General features: G+C 45.1%; 1 protein-coding gene across 2 annotated transcripts in view; it reads left to right on the forward strand.

Annotated features, from left to right (window-relative positions):
• tbc1d8 (TBC1 domain family member 8) overlaps positions 1 to 20,052 on the forward strand; it is a 188,990-nt gene continuing 168,938 nt past the window's right edge. For both annotated transcript variants that reach the window (XM_084313944.1, XM_084313945.1), the window contains exon 1: positions 1 to 415. In XM_084313944.1, coding sequence (XP_084170070.1) covers positions 289 to 415 — 127 coding nt within the window. In that variant the 5' untranslated portion in view covers positions 1 to 288. The remainder of the gene's footprint in view (positions 416 to 20,052) is intronic.

The following is a 20,052-nucleotide window of genomic DNA, read 5'->3' on the forward strand; positions in this document are numbered from 1 at the left end:
AGCTCACATTTGCAATCGGGACGAGAGAGAGTGAAAGAAACAGAGAAAACACGCAGAGAAAGGGCTGATGTCGCGCGGAGCGCCTGCTGTCATGGATGGTTCGGAATCTCGTATCATGAATTCCATGCATTGTGTTTGTTTTTAGAGCTGACAAGATCAGTCCCGACACTTCACAAGAGTGACAACAACAACGGAACAGAGTGGCGGCTTGTTGTACTTTCTCCTCCTCCTCCTCCTCCTCCTCCTCCTCCTCTCACAATCCCCGTGGATCTCTCTCGGTTTGGAAGTATGTGGCTGAATCCGGAGGAGGTTTTGCTCAAAAACGCACTGAAGCTGTGGATGACTGAGAAGTCCAACGATTTCTTTCTGCTGCAGCGGAGGAGGGGACATGGAGAGTCCGCCGGGAAGATCTCAGGTAATAATATCATATAACGCCCCCCCCCACCCGTTCCGAACCAGTTCCATCGTCAGGGCAGGGCACCCACCCACCCTGCCTGGCCATATGGCTCTTATAATAATAATAATAACCCATATCAATGTAATGTAACTCACTCACTTCTCTCAGGACATCACTGAGTCAGGACTCACTTCTGTCCTAGTAACTACATTACAATCACAGTCTGCATGGATAACAAAACATGTACACACAATTTAAAGTTGTACAAATATTGACTTGTTGCTTGTCAGACATAATGTACTACGAGTTGGAACAAGTTGTACCTTGTAGTGATTGTTAATTGTACATAATTCACCCACGGAACTATTGTTAGGAACAAGAGTTCCGCCCGAACATTATATGAGGTGGCACTTCCTGCCACCACACACGAGTCGACCGCAAGCAACGTAGGAGTAGCATGTTGTGTTTGTGTACTAAATAAAAGCTGTTCGCTCCACCTCGAGCTACCGTCTCCGACTCATCTCTCGGCACTACACTGGTGACCCCGACATTGGTCTCGCTGAAGTATCAGGGACCGAACCGAACATGGCAAACGATGCCGTTATTATTCGATTGCCGGAGTTTTGGGAGCATTCTGCGGCGGCGTGGTTCGCTCAAACAGAGGCGCAGTTCGCCCTACGAGGGGTTGACGACGACGGCGCGAGATATTACCACGTCGTCTCGAGCCTCGGGAGCACTACAGCGGCGAGGACGGTAGGCTTCATAACAGCTCCGCCTGCCCGGTATAAATATGAGGCGTTTAAGACGCACCTGCTCAGAATATTCGAGTTGTCACAGTCAGAGCGGACCCGACGCTTGCTGGCTATACGAGGCTTGGGGGACAGCAAACCTTCAGAGCACATGGAGATGATGTTAAACCTGCTGGGTGCGGAACGGCCTGATTTCCTGTTTATCGAACTGTTTCTCAGGCACATGCCGCCACACGTGCAGACGGCACTTGCCAATTCAGCGACTACTGATCCCCGTGCTTTAGCAGAAGAGGCAGACCGCTTCTACCTGGCCACTCGACACTTTGCCCCAGGGCTAATAGCCTCGACTCGCGGTTACACGCCGCAGGGGGGAGGGGCGAGGAAGAACAGGAGCAGCGCTGCCGCAGGCCTGTGTTATTACCACACACGTTTCGGCGCGAGGGCGACAAGATGCCGTTCCCCTTGCACTTTCGTCATGACGCATAAACGCAGACACCTGCGCCCAGTAGCAGCGGTGAGCGCAGGTATGTCGAACCGGCTGCTTTTCATTAGAGACACACTCTCCGGTTGCAAGTTACTCTGCGACACCGGAGCTCAGAGGAGCGTCCTGCCAGCTACGAAAGAGGACACCGCCGGCGATGATAGAGGTCCACGCCTGACGACCGCCAACGATACCCCTATTCGCACCTACGGTACAAGGACCGTGGAACTGTGTTTTGGGGGCCAGCGGTTCACGTGGGACTGCATCACGGCCGACATTTCGTTCCCACTACTCGGGGCAGATTTCCTGGGTGCACACGGTCTCCTCGTGGACATTAGACATGGCCGCCTGATAAACGCACAGACACGGGCTTCGTTGGCATGTGTCCGCGATGAGGCGACATACGGCGGCCTTCTTACAGCTTTCACCGACCACGAACCCCTCACGTTTTCTGAGTCAAAGGTAGCGGAGCCATGGTCGGCACGACAACAGCTCACGTACGATTCCGAGTGCGCCGCGAGACACGTCGCCGAGAAGCCCAACGTCGTCATCGGAGCTGTACAGCCGGACCTCGACTACGTCAACAGGGGCTCGGGACAGGCCTCCGACCACGACATCCAGGCCCTCAGGACTGCAGATTCCAGTCTACGCCTGGAGGACGTCGCGATTGGTCACTCGGGTCCGACGCTGCTGAATGACCTATCCACCGGACACCCTAGCCCACAGGCCCCTGAGGACTGGCGAAGGCTCGCCTTTGAGGTGGGGTACAACCACCACAAGATTGAACCCGCCCACGTAGACATTTCCCAGCCCTTAGAGCTGGCCCTCTCCCCCCGCCGAGGCCGTCCGCCGCTACCCCGGGACCCGCCAACGACGGAGCCGCCGTTGGCCTCGTCGACGTCTGTGCCCCCGGGTGTCGGGGAGGACACGGGCGCTTGCGCCGCCCCTACCTCCCCGCCCCTGGCTTTCCGCACTCACCGTGGCCGGTTCATGCCCCCGGGCGCCGTGGAGGGCGCAAGCGCTTGCACCGCGCCCCCGGTTGTCCGCTCACGCCGCGGCCGGGTGGTTGTCTCTCCCCGCCGTGGAGATTTTGACCATGGGTGAATTCTGGGGGGGCTTGTGTAGTGATTGTTAATTGTACATAATTCACCCACGGAACTATTGTTAGGAACAAGAGTTCCGCCCGAACATTATATGAGGTGGCACTTCCTGCCACCACACACGAGTCGACCGCAAGCAACGTAGGAGTAGCATGTTGTGTTTGTGTACTAAATAAATGCTGTTCGCTCCACCTCGAGCTACCGTCTCCGACTCTCATCTCTCGGCACTACAACCTACTGTATACACACTCACTCACTCACTCACTCACTCACTCACTCACTCACTCACTCACTCACTCACTCACTCACTCACTTCACTGTATGCCCTGGTATGTATGTGATAAATACACTCTTGAATCTTGAAACACACACACACACATGCACACACGCACACACACACAGACACACAGACACAGACACACACACACACACCACCTACACACACACACACACACACACACACACACACACACACACACACACACACACACACACACCTACACACACACACACCTACCTGGGTTCCATCCTAGAGGCAAATCTTTCCTGTGACAAAATGGCATCCAATGTAATAAAAAAAGTCAACCAACGAACTCGTTTCTTGTACCGGATCTCCTCACTGGTAAACAAGAATACCCTGAAGACTCTAGCAGGAGCACTCATTCAAGGGTACTACGACTATGCTTGCACCTCATGGTACCAAAGCACCTCAAAGGCGCTAAAAACAAAATTACAAACATCTCAGAACAAACTGGTCAGACTACTGCTTGACCTTACTCCTAGAACCCACCTCACCCCTGCCCACTTTGACAACCTAGGATGGCTTAGAGTAGACGACAGAGTACAGCAACTTGCAATGGGCCTGGTCTACAAGATACACTACACGACCAAGGTACCCATGTACATGACTAAATACTTCCCAAAGGTCAGTGAATACCACGATCACAACACCAGAGGGAGCTCCACAAATCATGTTAAACCCAGATTCGGCTCAAACAAGGGACTAAACACGTTTCGCAATTATGCCACATCAATGTGGAACGCCCTACCCAAAGCTGTAAAGGAATGTGAATCACTACCCACTTTCAGAAACACTCTCAAAAAACACCTAAGGGAGACTGCAACTCGAAACTGGCCCCTGTAAATGTCCGAACACAACCCCCTCCAATGTACAGTAAATTACCAAGTATGGTCTTGTCAATAATCCAATGTACAGTGTTGTTTGTACAGTTGTTCAGTGTCCCCCACCCACCCCTCCTACCCAACCCCCCCCCCCCCCCACTCCTACCCAACCCCCCCCCCACTCCTACCCAACCCCCCCCCCCCCCACTCCTACCCAACCCCCCCCCCACTCCTACCCAACCCCCCCCCCACCCAACCACCTCCAATGTACAGCCCCCACCCACCCCTCCTACCCAACCCCCCCGCCCCCCCACACTCCTACCCCCCCCCCCCCACCTCCAATGTACAGTCCCCCCCCACCCCCACCTACCCAATCCAATGTACAGTTTCTACGCCTAATGTATATACTCTTTTCTTTCTGGACTCTTTTTGTATCACAAACAGTACTGTAATTGCAAATCTGGTATGTCATAAATGTAGAGATGTAGCAGTACTGTCTATCTGTATGTCATGTATGTCATATATGTTACGATGAATTGAAAATGGGGGACCCTGATGTAAACAAGACGAAAGTCTTTCTCTGGTCTGCATCCCCTTAACAATTGTATGTATTGAGCTGTACTGTACTGTACCCATTCTGCAATCTGTTAATAAAGTTTTTATTCATTCATTCACTCACACACACACACACACACACACACACACACACACACACACCTACACACAATGATCAACATCTGTTTATATGGACTTCGTTCCATCTGTAATGTTAGTATATCAGTATATTGGACATGACTGGACTGTTATATAGTTGATTGTCTATTGTCTGGACATATATAGACCATCCCTCTGGTCCTGTTTTTGCTCTCGTCTTCATTTGGAACTTCCCCACACGTCTTGTCCACAGTCTCTCATAAAACAGAATAGAGGGAACTTCCTGCCCGCAGAGTTGCATTGTGTCTGTGTTTGTCACCATGGTTTCCCACAGTAGGGGTGGAAGGTCAACTTTTACTAGTAGTTTGACTTTAACTCCAGCCCAGGGCCTATATAGTGGAATGGCCTTCACTTTGAGTGTCGCTGTGGTGAAATCTCGTTGTGGCCCAAAATTAATTAGCGGTATGTAAGTAAGTAAGTAAGTAAGTAAGTATTTATAAAGCACCTTTCATACATGTCATGTAGCTCAAAGTGCTGTACACAATTATAGGCATATATAACGATAAAAGCAATAAAGTCATAGTGATCAGTTAAGATCAATGTTAAAAAAAAATAATAATAATAATAATAATAATAGTAACGTAAAAATGAAAATAACGTAAAAACAGTCATTTGCTTACCAGTTTGGGAGAACAGGTCCGCACAAACATTTCCGCTCAGTGGCAACCGGAAATGCACTAAACCAATGCACTTGTATGGTAGGTAGCAATGTTTAGGTCTTATAATGCTAGTGTAGTTACGTTTTTATCAGTGGTCATAGTTGGGTCCATAGTGCTTTACCAAGTCCCACGGATCCATCAGTGGCCGTGTATTGTGTGCGTATGTACCCGTTCGCTCATGTGGTCAGTGGCCAGAGTTGGGTCCACAGGACTTATCCAAGTCCCATGGACCCATCAGTGGCCGCGTCTTGTGGTAGAAAGAAAGAAAAAGAAAAACGCATAAAGAAAACAGTCTAAAGTTTGAAAGTTTGGGAGGTCCGCAAAAACACGCCTTCAGCTCAGAAGCTGAGGTGTGTCAAAAACTTTTGAAAAACTGGAGGCGTGTCTCCTATTATACCCATCCTTCATCTAAGAAGTTTGAAAGTTTGGGAGGTCCGCAGAAACACGCCTTCAGCTCAGAAGCTGAGGCGTGTCAAAAACTTTTGAAAAACTGGAGGCGTGTCTCCTATTGTACCCATTCCTTCATCTAAAAAGTTTGAAAGTTTGGGAGGTCCGCAAAAACACGCCTTCAGCTCAGAAGCTGAGGTGTGTCAAAAACGCTTGAAAAACTGGAGGCGTGTCTCCTATTGTACCCATTCCTTCATCTAAAAAGTTTGAAAGTTTGGGAGGTCCGCAAAAACACTCCTTCAGCTCAGAAGCTGAGGCGTGTCAAAAACTTTTGAAAAACTGGAGGCGTGTCTCCTATGTACCCGTTCCTTCATCTAAAAAGTTGGGTCCACAAGGCTTATCCTAGCCTCATGGATCCATCAGGTTTTTCCAAGCCATAACTATTTGTAAGCTAGACTGTATAGGTACGTTTTTAATTTTCCTTTAAAAATGTGTATAGAGCTGGCGTTTCTGATGTGTGTTGGTAGTGTGTTCCATAGTTTTGGGGCATAGTTGGCAAATGCCATACTTCCTATCCTTTTTTGGTTTCTGGGCGTGTCTAGTAAACCTGTAGTGGATGACCGTAGCGTTCTTGAGGGCAGATAACTAACTAGGGAATTTGCTATGTATTTTGGGCCTTGCTCATTAAGAGCTTTATATGTTAGGAAAAGGACCTTAAAATCAATTCTATGAGTTATTGGAAGCCAGTGCAGAGTGGCCAGGACTGGAGTGATATGTTCTCTTCTCCTTGTATGAGTTAGTAATCGAGCTGCAGAGTTTTGGATAAGCTGAAGCTTCCCAATGGTTGCTTTGGGAAGACCAGTGAACAGTGCATTACAATAGTCAAGCCGACTTGATACAAAAGCATGAATAAGTTTCTCTGCATCCTTTTTATTTACGAAAGGTCTTACTTTCGCTATGTTTCTTAGGTGGAAGAATGACGTTTTCATGGCCTTATTTATATGAGACTTAAAGGTCAGGTCTGAGTCCAAGATGACACCTAGGCTTGTAACCTCAGTCTTTACATAGGATGACAGACTCCCCAGGTTTTTACAAAGCACTTCCCTTTTCGCTTTTGGGCCGATCAATAGGATTTCGGTCTTGCTTTCGTTTAATTTTAGGAAGTTATTGTTCATCCACTTGTTTATTGCTAACAGACTATTTGTAATGGACTGTATGGCTGTAGTGTTATTTGGTTCTGCGGAGATATATAGTTGTGTATCATCAGCATAACTATGGAAGCATACATTGTGGTCTCGAATGATGTCCCCGAGGGGCAGCATATATAGTGAGAAGAGTAATGGACCAAGGCAGCTTCCTTGTGCGACTCCAAAATTGCTGTTATGTTCCTCGGATACATTGTCTCCAAGCTTAACATAGAACCTTCTTCCCTTAATGTATGTTATGAGCCAATTTAGTACATGATCGGAAAAGCCAACCAGTCTTTCTAGACGACTGATCAAGATATTATGGTCAATCGTATCGAACGCTGCACTAAGGTCCAATAGGACAAGAATTGAGACTTTGCCAGCATCGGAGTTTAGCCTGAGGTCGCTAACTATTTTGGTAAGGGCAGTTTCAGTGCTGTGATTTGTTCTGAAACCTGATTGTAGTTCATCCATGATGTTATTATCTTTGAGAAAGGAGTTTATTTGTACTGAGACTATCTTTTCTAATATCTTGCTGATAAATGGAAGGTTCGATATTGGCCTATAGCTTTTTAGTTCGTTTACATCTAAGTTTGTTTTCTTTAGTAGTGGTTTTACTACAGCTGTTTTAAATGCATCTGGAAAAGTGCCTGTTTGAAGAGACATATTTATGATTTCAAGGACATGATTTGAGACACTATCAAACACCCGCTTGAGAAATGCTGTTGGTATAGGATCGAGGCAGGAGGTGGCGGAATTACACTCAGAGACAATCTTACAGAGGTCAGGTAATGTAATACATGTGAATTCCCCCATAGTTATCTCAGGTGGGGTTTCACTCATAGCCAGATCCATATCAGCGGTAATGCTTGCTCTAATCAATGATATTTTTTCATTAAAGAAAACTGCGAACTCTTCACATTTTGTGGCTGATTGCTGTGGTATATGGGGGGGTGGTATGTTAATCAGCCGGTCAATGGTGGAAAAGAGTACCCTCGAGTTACCCATATTTTCTGAGATCATTTTGGAAAAATATTCCTTTCTCGCAAGTTGTATTGCCTTATTGTATGCGCCCATGGCGTCTTTGTATAAATTAAAGTGAGTTTGAGTTTCCTCCATTTTCGCTCGGCTATCCTACATTTTCTCTTGTTATCTTTAACATTGGTTTTATTTAGCCATGGAGAGATTCTATCAGTTTTTACCTTTTTAACCTTTAGAGGGGCAACAGTATCTAACACGGTTGACAAGGTGTTGTGGAAGTTTTGCACTTGCTGATTTAAGGAGGATTTACTGCATTGGTCGTATGATTTCATCATACTAGAGAATTTTGCTTCAGCTCTAGCGTCCAGAAGCCTTCTGTGAACTAGGAATTCGCTTCTGGTCTTATGTAATATTAGGCTTGTACCATAGAACACACAATAATGGTCAGAAATTGGAATTTGTTTTACTGATATATTCTCAATGTTTAGCCCTGTTGTTATTAGTAGGTCCAGAGTGTTGCCATGTTGGTGGGTGGCCTCGTGAACATGTTGCATCAGTCCAAAACTGTCCAGTAGGTTCAGAAACTCACAACCCCTGGGGTCATCCTTTTTGTTGATATGAATATTTAGATCTCCATTAAGAATGATTCTATCATACCTGGTAATGCAGATCGATATGAGTTCTGAAAATTCCTGTATGAAGAGTGGCGAGTACCTTGGTGGTCGATACAATGTCACACATATTACTGGCATTTCTGTTTTCAATACAATAGCAAGGTATTCAAATGATAAAAATGTTCCCAGGTCAATATCATTGCACACAAATTGAGTGGAGATGATTGCTGCTATTCCTCCTCCCCTCCCACTCTGTCTGTTTGATTGATAGAATTTAAAATTGGAAGGGCAGGTCTCAATCAGTGTTGCTACACCAGTGATATTGTCTAACCATGTCTCTACTAAAAACATACAATGTACACCATGTTTTACTATGAGTTCATTTATCAGAAATGATTTTTGTTTCAGCGCTCTAACGTTGAACAGTGCTAGTTTTAGCTGTACGGGTTCTGTAGTGGGGTGTGAGATAGTCTGTGGTTGAACACTGATATTGATAAGGTTAGATTTACATATGGGACGTGATAATGAGTAATTGATTAGTCTTTTGGTGATCAGAATCGGGATGACACTCAACGTGTTTTTTTGTAGTTTAGGCTGCTTCTGTATATAGTCTACAGAGCTAGATATGGTTGGTTGTCAGGCCAGTGATGCTATACTTTGTATGACGTTATGTATTAGCACATTTACCCCTGATATGTTTGGATGGATGCCATCGGGTCTGTAATGGTCTTTCCTGGACCAGAGCAGATCAAAGTTATTTATATAGCAAAGTCCTATAGTAGTACAGTGGGTCTGTAGCCATTTGTGCAACCAGAACAGACGGCTAAATCGCTCAGATCCACGACCCATGGATGGAATGGGGCCAGACACAATGCATATTTTACCCAGGCTTTCAATAGTGAGTATTAGTGATTCAAAGTCAGATTGGAGTTTAACGGATTGTCTAGCCATTACGTCATTTGCTCCGATATGAATAATAACGGTGTGGGCGGACGGATATCTCTCGATGATTTCGGGAGTACACTCCAGTAAGTCAGTAACTTTTAAACCGGAAAAACAATACGTAATGCCGTGTGGTATTTGCAAAAACCTGGTGATGGAATCTCCGATGAGTAGGATCTCTGGCTGTTCCTGGATGCATTCCCCGTCGTAGATGGCCAGGTTTCTATGGTGAAAAGCCGCAGGAGTAGCGTCTGCATTGCTGGCGGAGTTAGACGTTTGGTCGGGCAGCAGCGCCGTGAGGAGGGGCTCATTCACAGCGGCATTTCCATCGATGACACTCGCCGTTTGAATGATCATCCTGGTATGTGCTGCAGAGCACCGCAGACGAGGGCGTTTAAACTTTGGGGAGTCGGACCCATCGCGTGAGTCTGGGGAGCTTGGCGATGCGAGAGCAAACAGGGCAGAGCGCTTTCTGCTCCGGGGCGCAGATATACTTCCATGGTTGAGTTGTGAGCTGGAGAGGGCCGTCGTCCTGGTAGCTTCGCTTGGAGCCTGGCTAGTAGCTAGGCTAGTAGCTATCCTCGGATAGTCTTTGAGCAAAGCTACACTACTAGCAGCAGGAGACGGAAACGAAGGAGAGCCAAGGATGCTGGAATCACTACAAAGAGGATTGAATCGGTTTGATAGTTGAGGTGAATCAACGGGATCATAGAGAGGAAGGGAGAGCTTCCGTCGGCCCCTCACCACTGTCGCCCAGGAGGGACTGCTGGTGCAGCCTGCGTCCGCTTGTTCCATGCTAGCCAGCTTGGACATTAGCTCCGTTTGACGCTTGATAAGATCCACTACTAGTATCTCGATGTTCTTCAGTTCCGTTCGCATCTCTGCGACATCTGATGTTGGAGCCATTTCCTCGGGGGAGCTCAGCACTGTGAGTACTGTAGCGTGTAGCTGTAGCTATGGCAACAACAAGCGCCGATAGCTTTAGGTCACGTCCAGTAAGAAGTCACATAAAACCAATAAATCCAACAGTATAAACGATAAGAGCAAAAGTCACAGTGATCAGTTAAGATCACTGGTTAAAAGATGGTAAAAAGAAAGAAAACAGTCTAAAGTTTGAAAGTATGGGAGGTCCGCAAAAACACGTCCGTTCAGTAGTAAGTAACCGGAGTGTAGTGGATCCAACCAACTGTTATCTTATCTGCTATGTGTGTATACTATACTAGCCACTAACCAATAACTAACAATAATGAATAGAAAATCGAACTCAAGCAACTGTAGACTGTGAATAAGTTGTTCCCAAAGGTTTAGTATGGAGTAACACAAACATTTCAGAAATATTTCTGAGAAGGGTTGGGCAGGGAGACATCTGCAACCTAGCACATATATGATAACACCATCTCCCTTTCTACTTCCTGTCAAAACAGATCCTTTCTCCAGCAGTTACTTTCTCCAGTAGTTACTTTCTCCAGCAGTTACTTTCTCCAGCAGTTACTTTCTCCAGCTGTTACTTTCTCCAGCAGTTACTTTCTCCAGCAGTTACTTTCTCCAGCAGTTACTTTCTCCAGCCGTTACTTTCTCCAGCCGTTACTTTCTCCAGTAGTTACTTTCTCCAGTAGTTACTTTCTCCAGCCGTTACTTTCTCCAGCCGTTACTTTCTTTCTCCAGCCGTTACTTTCTCCAGCAGTTACTTTCTTCAGTAGTTACTTTCTCCAGCCGTTACTTTCTCCAGCAGTTACTTTCTCCAGCAGTTACTTTCTCCAGCCGTTACTTTCTCCAGCCGTTACTTTCTCCAGCAGTTACTTTCTCCAGTAGTTACTTTCTCCAGCCGTTACTTTCTCCAGCCGTTACTTTCTCCAGCCGTTACTTTCTCCAGCAGTTACTTTCTCCAGCCGTTACTTTCTCCAGCCGTTACTTTCTCCAGTAGTTACTTTCTCCAGCCGTTACTTTCTCCAGCAGTTACTTTTTCCAGCAGTTACTTTCTCCAGTAGTTACTTTATCCAACAGTTACTTTCTTCAGTAGTTACTTTCTCCAGTAGTTACTTTCTCCAGTAGTTACTTTCTTCAGCAGTTACTTTCTCCAACAGTTACTTTCTTCAGTAGTTACTTTCTCCAGTAGTTACTTTCTCCAGTAGTTACTTTCTTCAGCAGTTACTTTCTCCAGCCGTTACTTTCTCCAGCAGTTACTTTCTCTTTTTTTGTATCTACTTTTTCTCCTCTTTTTCAATTTTTCTCCCATCCCAATTCCATTGTGCCAATTCTTCCCTCCCCTGTCTTGAACGTTGCTCGCATATGCCCCCCACTGGCCGGTTGTAGGGAGGATAGAAGCCTTGCATCACGTGTCCCCTCCGGTACACGAGGAGGCAGCCTGTCACATCTTTTCACCTGCCAGCGCGGCAGGGCTCCAGACTAACTTTTTTCACCACCGTCCCAGAACCGTCCCGAAATACAATTTTAACCGTCCCAAAGTGAATGTAACCGTCCCAAAAATCAAATGTAGTTTCTTTACTTTGGTTTTGTTGTCTATAGTTGTTATTGCCATAAGAAACACCTTTCAGAGAAGGGGAGAATAAATTGATTTAGTCAAAAGGCTCCCATGGTGGAAAGATTTCACAAGAATAATTATGATTAAAAATAAATATAAAAAAAAGTGTTTAACAAGGTGCTAGTATAGGGATATTTGGTCACGGTGCTGTTATAGTCAACCAATTGGAGCCATGTTGATTATTCCTTCCATAGGAAAATATATTTAAATGTATTTTATTTCATTTTATTTTTTTTTGTTATTACAAATGTGTGTTTATGGTTGAAAATGTTAGAGATAAATAAAGATCAAATCAAGTTTAGCTTTAAACTACATAATGTCATTGCGTTCAGAGATTCCACCTTTGATAACTAAAGTAATGACACTTGACTAGTAATGAAACTGTGTAACGGTACACAAAATCCACGGTTCGGTACATACCTCGGTTTTGAAGTCACGGTTCGGTATTTTTCCGGTACAGTGGGGGGGGGGGGGGGGGGGGGGGGGGGGGGGGGGGGGGGGGGGCGATACCAGTGCATACATTAATTTTTTTTTTTAAATTTTAATTAAATTATCTAAATTATACTTTTTTTTTAATACAGCTACTGTTTTATATATACTGTTTTTTAGTAATAACTAGAAAGTAATGGTATTTATTCAACAACAGGTGATTGATTATGATACTAATACAAATCTATACACTGAGTATGGGGCTGCAGCACTGCAGATAACCAACAAAGGGGTTATAGCATGCGGGTTAAGTGATCATTATATGATATTCTGTACCCGCAAAAAGCTAAAACTAAAGGCTGGCTGTCACAAAACAGTCACATCTAGAGACCTCAAAACCTACTCTAGCGAGGCCTTTAACCTTGAACTGGAGAGTCTGGACTGGTCAGATGAACTCAATGGTACACTGGTTGAAGAAACTTGGCTTGGCTTCAAAACCAAATTTTCATCAATACTAAACAACATGGCCCCCCTAAGAACCACCAGGGTAAAAAATCGCGCTGAGCCATGGATGCACACTGAAATACTGACCGCTATGAAAGCCAGAGACAAAAAATGCTCTGAGTTTCGTAAAAGTCAGTCAAAGCTTACCAAAAGCACGAGCAGTGAACTCCAAGACCACGTGACTGAACTCAAACTAGAAAGAAACAGACTAAGAAATGACGTAAACTCCATGATCAAAACTGCTAAAAAAAATTTCATCAATGACAAAACCGAGGAAAACAAAAATAAACCACGTGAACTTTGGAAATTACTCAACAATCAACTAGGCTGCAGTAAAAAACTCAAAACCAGGTTCTCAAACATAAACATAAAGACGGACAATACGCTCATCACAGACAAGCTGGATGTAGCCAATTACTTAAACACTTTCTTCACAAACATAGCCACAACACTGGTAAACAAACTACCCTCCCACTCAGGGCAGTATGGGGTAGAACACATAGTAGCATACTACAAGAACCTAGGCGTCCACAAAGACGACTTCAAACTGGAAATAGTAACTACAGATGAGGTACTCAAAAAACTGAGCGCCCTCCAACCAAACAAGGCCACTGGCCATGACAACATCCCCTCCAAATTCCTCAGAGACTCAGCAGCAGCCATCACCCCAGTCATCACACACATAATAAACCTCTCCATAAAACAGGGACACGTCCCCAAGGACTTCAAAATTGCGAGAGTAACACCCCTGCACAAAAAGGGCAGCAAATTAGACCCGGGTAACTACCGCCCTGTTTCTATCCTTACATCCATCTCGAAAGTCATGGAAAAAATAGTATACGAACAGATCGAAAAGTACCTCGCGGAAAAAAATCTAATCTACGAATTCCAATCTGGCTTCAGAACATCCCACTCCACTGACACATGCCTTCTCTACTTGAACGACCACATCAAACAAGAGGTGGACGCGGGCAAATACTGCGGCATGGTCATGCTGGACCTACAAAAGGCCTTCGACACTGTCAATCACACCATTCTGATTGACAAGCTAAAAGCAATTGGTTTTGATAGTTTATCAGTGAGCTGGATACAATCCTACCTGGAGGGGAGGGAACAGATGGTGGAAGTAAACGGTACACTATCCCCCCCCCCCTCACAGTGAGCTGTGGTGTTCCACAAGGAAGCATACTAGGACCGCTACTATTCCTAATTTATGCAAATGACATGTCGTCAGCTTGTGACTGCAACTTGTTCCTGTTTGCGGACGACTCAGCCCTGCTGGTCTCTGACAAGAACAAGTTACAGGTTGAAAAAGCCCTCAGCTCGGAACTAGGCAAAATCTGCATATGGCTCGCCGACAACAAACTATCATTACACATGGGCAAAACAGAGTCCATTCTCTTCGGTTCAAATAACAAACTCAGCAAGACCGACGGCTTCTCGGTTACAGTGGGTGACAATATTATCACAAGGAAAGATGAAATTACCTACCTGGGTTCCATCCTAGAGGCTAATCTTTCCTGTGACAAAATGGCATCCAATGTAATAAAAAAAGTCAACCAACGAACGCGATTCTTGTACCGGATCTCCTCTCTGGTAAACAAGAATACCCTGAAGACTCTAGCAGGAGCACTCATTCAAGGGTACTACGACTATGCTTGCACCTCATGGTACCAAAGCACCTCAAAGGCACTAAAAAACAAATTACAAACATCTCAAAACAAGCTAGTCAGACTACTACTTGACCTGACTCCTAGAACCCACCTCACCCCTGCCCACTTTGACAACCTAGGATGGCTTAGAGTAGACGACAGAGTACAGCAACTTGCAATGGGCCTGGTCTACAAGATACACTACGCGACCAAGGTACCCATGTACATGTCAAAATACTTCCCAAAGGTCAGTGAATACCACGATCACAACACCAGAGGTGAGGGAGCTCCACAAATCATGTAAAACCCAGATTCGGCTCAAACAAGGGACTAAACACGTTTCGCAATTATGCCACATCAATGTGGAACGCCCTGCCTAAAGCTGTAAAGGAATGTGAATCACTACCCACCTTCAAAAACACTCTCAAAAAACACCTACGTGAGACTGCAATTCGAAACTGGCCCCTACAAATGTCCTAACCTAGTTGTACAGTAAATGACCAAGTAAGGCTTTGTCAATATTCCAATGTACAGTGTAAAATGTGTGTGTGTCCCCTTCCCAACCCCCCCCCCCCCCACCTCCAATGTACAGCCCTCACCCAACCCACCCAACCCCACCCCACCCAACCAACCTCCTCCAATGTACAGTTTCTATGCCAAATGTATATACACTCCTTTTCTGGACACTTCTGTATCACAAACAGTACTGTATTTGCAAATCTGATATGTCATAAATGTATAGATGTAGCAGTACTGTCTATCTGTATGTCATGTATGTCATATATGTTATGATGAATTGAAAATGGGGGACCCTGATGTAAACAAGACGAAAGTCTTTCTCTGGTCTGCATCCCCTTAACAATTGTATGTATTGAGCTGTACTGTACTGTACCCATTCTGCAATCTGTTAATAAAGTTTTCAATCAATCAATCAATCAAGATATACCCTACTCCAACGATCCACACGGACATTACACGGTGTTGCACTCGTTACCAAGTGGCTCTGCAGATATACCCTACTGCCTACTCAGCTACAAGGCTCCGTTGGAGAGGATCTGTTGTGATTTTTGCACAATAAATATTCAACATTCTCTTTTGAGACTCCGCCTCAGACTCTTATCATTTGGCACTAAAAGCTAAACATTGTCACCGATATGGCTGTCCGCAACATGTCATTAATTGTGTACGCGAGGTGGTTCAGTGACGACGCTAACATGAGCTAGGTTAGCTAGCATGTAGCTGCAGATGGAAAGACTAACTTTACTGGTGAAAATGTGATTTACGTTGGAATACTCCTTTGCCAACTTGCTGTACTTTGCTTGCAGGTCTGCAGCCATTATTGCTGGATTATGAATAGTCCCAACTTTAGCCAAGGTAACGTTAAGCTAAAACTAGCTCTTCAGCTAATGCTAACACCAGCAATCGAACCCATCAGAGCTCCCCGTCACACTGCTCTGTCGGGAGGATGGCATTTAAGAAAGTATCTGCTGTTAAAATGACAAACAGCATTGACACTTTAATTCACGGTCGGTTAAACACACGTTTGTTTTATAATGCTCACAGCAGACCGCAGTGTTGTTGATAAATTACGTGGGGATTTAAGTTCCGCAAAAAAAGGTTCCGCACCGTTGCAATCGTACGGTGCACAGCGCGTACTGTACCGGAGGAGAGGTGGGTAGGAACTTGATGCTGGACGAGCGTATTGCTGCGTTGGGAGGCGGAGATAGTCATTGGATTTGGCAAATCACGCTACGTTTAGACTTCAGTGAACTTAGTCAGCACGAGACATTCACCATTTGACAGCAATATATGCGTGCACTGACAGTCGGCCAATTGACATTTCCTGTGAAAGAAAAATCCTCTCCGTCCCGGATGCGTCCCAGCAAAGATTTCTGTTCGTCCCAAATCAATATTTGATCGTCCCCGGGACGACGGGACATCGTTAGTCTCGAGCCCTGCAGCGCGGACTCTCATTGGCGAGGTGTAACGCGTGGGAGGCTCACACTACCCCCGCCACTTCCTGTCTCTGCTGTGCAGGCGTCCCCAACCGACCTGTAGGAGTCGCTGTCCACAACGTCCAGATTACCACCCATCGACTTCCACCCGCTAATTCTGCCAATTGAGTTAGTATGACGGCTGGCCCAAGCCGGAGGCAGCGCCGACAGCCGGAGTCGAACCCGGTGTCTCTTGCGTTGGTGACGAGCGCAATGTCCGCTGTGCCACCCAGCCGCCCCAGCCGTTACTTTCTCCAGCCGTTACTTTCTCCAGCCGTTACTTTCTCCAGACGTTACTTTCTCCAGACGTTACTTTCTCCAGCCGTTACTTTCTCCAGACGTTACTTTCTCCAGCAGTTACTTTCTCCAGACGTTACTTTCTCCAGCCGGTACTTTCTCCAGCCGTTACTTTCTCCAGTAGTTACTTTCTCCAGTAGTTACTTTCTCCAGCCGTTACTTTCTCCAGCCGTTACTTTCTCCAGCCGTTACTTTCTCCAGCCGTTACTTTCTCCAGCAGTTACTTTCTCCAGCAGTTACTTTCTCCAGTAGTTACTTTCTCCAGACGTTACTTTCTCCAGACGTTACTTTCTCCAGAATTTTTTCTTTTTTTTTCTTGGGGCTGGGCAATATGGATAAAATATATCACTATCTTTTCGTTTTCACGATATAATTTAGGCATTTAGTTTTCCAGTACAATTTACAATGTGATACGATCTTGTAATACAGTTGTCTTGGTGCTATTTAATTAAAAAAAAATTATAAATGTTTTTATTTTCCATTTTTCAACATAGAACAAGACATCACAATACAATAACATTAACACTTTGGGTGCCGGGAGCCGTCTTTAGACGTCTTTGCTGGCCATGCTAAAGTTGCCGGGGGACGCTGTACGTCGTCTTTATATCAATATTTCAAAAATCTGCGATCGGATTCATAATGTCCCTCCGCTGGCCTGAGATCCACCAGCAGGACCCACTGAGCTCTCTGGCGGTTCAGGAGCGCCATCTGGTGGCCGATCGGCGCAAGCGCTTAACAGGAAGCGCACTAGAGGTTTTGCTAGACGTCCGTATTGCTTCCGGCCACTCGGTACATGTCCCGTGACTCTAGCTCGTCACTCTACATAGCGATCGATTGCCAATAACTCGATAAACAACATGATTTGGACGTATATACCATTATACAAGCTGGAGATGGACCGGGTAATAATATATCCCATAATGATAAAATTTCTACTCGACGATGATCGCCCAACGGCGCGCGGAGACTGGGGTGAGTTTCAGCGTGTAACGTTACCGTCTTCGATAATAACTGATATTATCAACATTTGACCCACATTAGATGATTGGTATAACGCTGCCCACGGAATTATAAACGCCCCCTCGCCCATCCGGTCAACATCAGATGACGTGTAGTAACTTCTAGAAGTACGTCTAGTTGGAATTTTTTATATCGCGCTGATTGCCATCAAACTGTATTTCATCATCAATATAATGCATTTGGGGCTATATATCACGTTCTGGAGAAAGCTGCAGAAAGAGATGAAAACATACTTATACATTAGACCATACTTTACTATGAATATGTGAATGAAAAAGTTTAACGTTGCTACACAATGAACAATACATATAGGACTTTGAATGGGCCCTAATAATGGCAATGTAGCAATAGAATTTAAAAAGTTATAGCCCTGCAAAGAAGGGGACTTTCTCCATAGACAAATAGCGCTGGCAATCTATGGTATATCATTAATTTAACCTTAGGCAACCAAAGTGTTAACAATAATAATAATAGTAACAATAACAACAACAACGACAACAATAAGAACAGCACAAGACAGGCAAACAAGAAAGTAAAATAATACAAATTAAATTTTAAATAAATGTGGCTCTTATGTGTGTGCATTATCTATGTGTGCTATATATATGTGTGTTCTACCTACTAGGGATGGGTACCGAATTCGGTACTTTCGAGGTACCGAACCGAAACACGTCGGTACTACCGAGTATCGATTCAAGTGAGATACTGAATGGAATTTTTTTTTATTTTCTTTTTCTTTTTTTCTTTTTCTTTTCTTTTTTTATTTTCATGTCAACGTTCACACGCACAATATATGCTTACCTAGGATTTGACTTGATTCAACAACAAAGCAGTCGGAGCAATGGCAAGCCGAAAACGGTCGAAATTGTAGTTATTTGAAGTTTGGATTTTTTTCACGACTGAGTAAATTACATTTCTTGAGACTAAAGTACCGAAAAAAGGTACCGTTGGGTACCGGTATCGATTCACAGGTACCGGTTCAAATGTGAAAGGTACCCATCCCTAATGGGTTGAGGCGCCAACGCCTCGACAGCGCCCTCTCTTCACACAGGGAGTAGACCAGATATATAGGGGCGTGATCCGATAAAACAATACTACGATACTAGAAAGAGCTTAGAGGAAGGGATGAAGAAATAGTCTATTCTACTGTTGCTCTTGTGTGGGCCGCTAAAAAAGGTGAACTTCAGTTCGGATGGGCAAAGGGTTCTCCAGACATCTGAGAATCCGATGTCTTTGCATAGGGAGGTGAGCATCTTTGCTTGCCTAGAGGGGGGAGCCAAACTGGGTGGGAGTTTGTCAAGAGACCGTATAAGGACAGTTAAAGTCTCCGCCCACAAAAGCATTCTCAGAGGCCAGGCCATTCAATTCAGTAAATATTTTGGATAGAAAGTCAGGGGAGTAGCCTGGGGGACAGTATACATTCATAAATGTCATTTCTTTACCCTTAAGAACCCCTTTGATAATCACATAGTGACCGTGGCTATCTAAAGAGGATGTTATGAGTCTAAAGGGGAGATTTTTATTGATCAATATGGCCACTCTGAATGTAGAATAGTTTGTGGCGAAGACCTGTCCCACCCAACTCTTTTGGAGTTTAGCGGTGTCGTTGGGCCCCATATGGGTTTTCTGTAATAAAGCAATAGAAACATTCTCCTTCTTTAAAAAGGTCAGAATCGCCTTCCTCTTTGCCAATTTCTGAAGACCTCGAACATTCCAGGAGCAGAGCTTAAAGCTCTCAGAGTTAGCCATAGCCATAGAATATTGAGGGGTGTGTAGGCGGGGCAGACCTGGACAAGCCTGTGGGCATGCAGAATTCACTTATCTTAAACACTATGCACACGTACTTTGAGCCATACATAAAACAAATATTAATGACATTAAAAACATATAAAGGTGTGGGACCAGTGGGTCTTTCCCCAACATCACAGGGACTCACCAACATTTCCAGAGACTTCAAACCTACCATTCATAGAACCATCTCTCATTGGCTAACTGCCACATTCCCCTATATACAAAAGTGCCTCAAAGTGTAGAGTAAACAAGAAAATTCAAATTGAACCATAAGCCATTAGTAAGGTCAACAGCTGGAGCCCAGAACTATTGGTAAAAGGGGGGGGTTGTATCTTTCAGGCATGTTGCGATAGGACAGGCGTGCAGTACATCCACCAGGCCGGGAGGGGGCGATACTTTGTCCGTGTTATCTCCCATGATGCTGGTTTGACCCTGTACAATTAGGCCTCCACGCCAGAGGAGGGTGCTGTGCAGGGAGCCGTCTGCCACT

This window comes from Notolepis coatsorum (genome assembly GCF_963971535.1).
Source record: "Notolepis coatsorum genome assembly, chromosome: 5".
NCBI classification, from domain to species: domain Eukaryota; kingdom Metazoa; phylum Chordata; class Actinopteri; order Aulopiformes; family Paralepididae; genus Notolepis; species Notolepis coatsorum.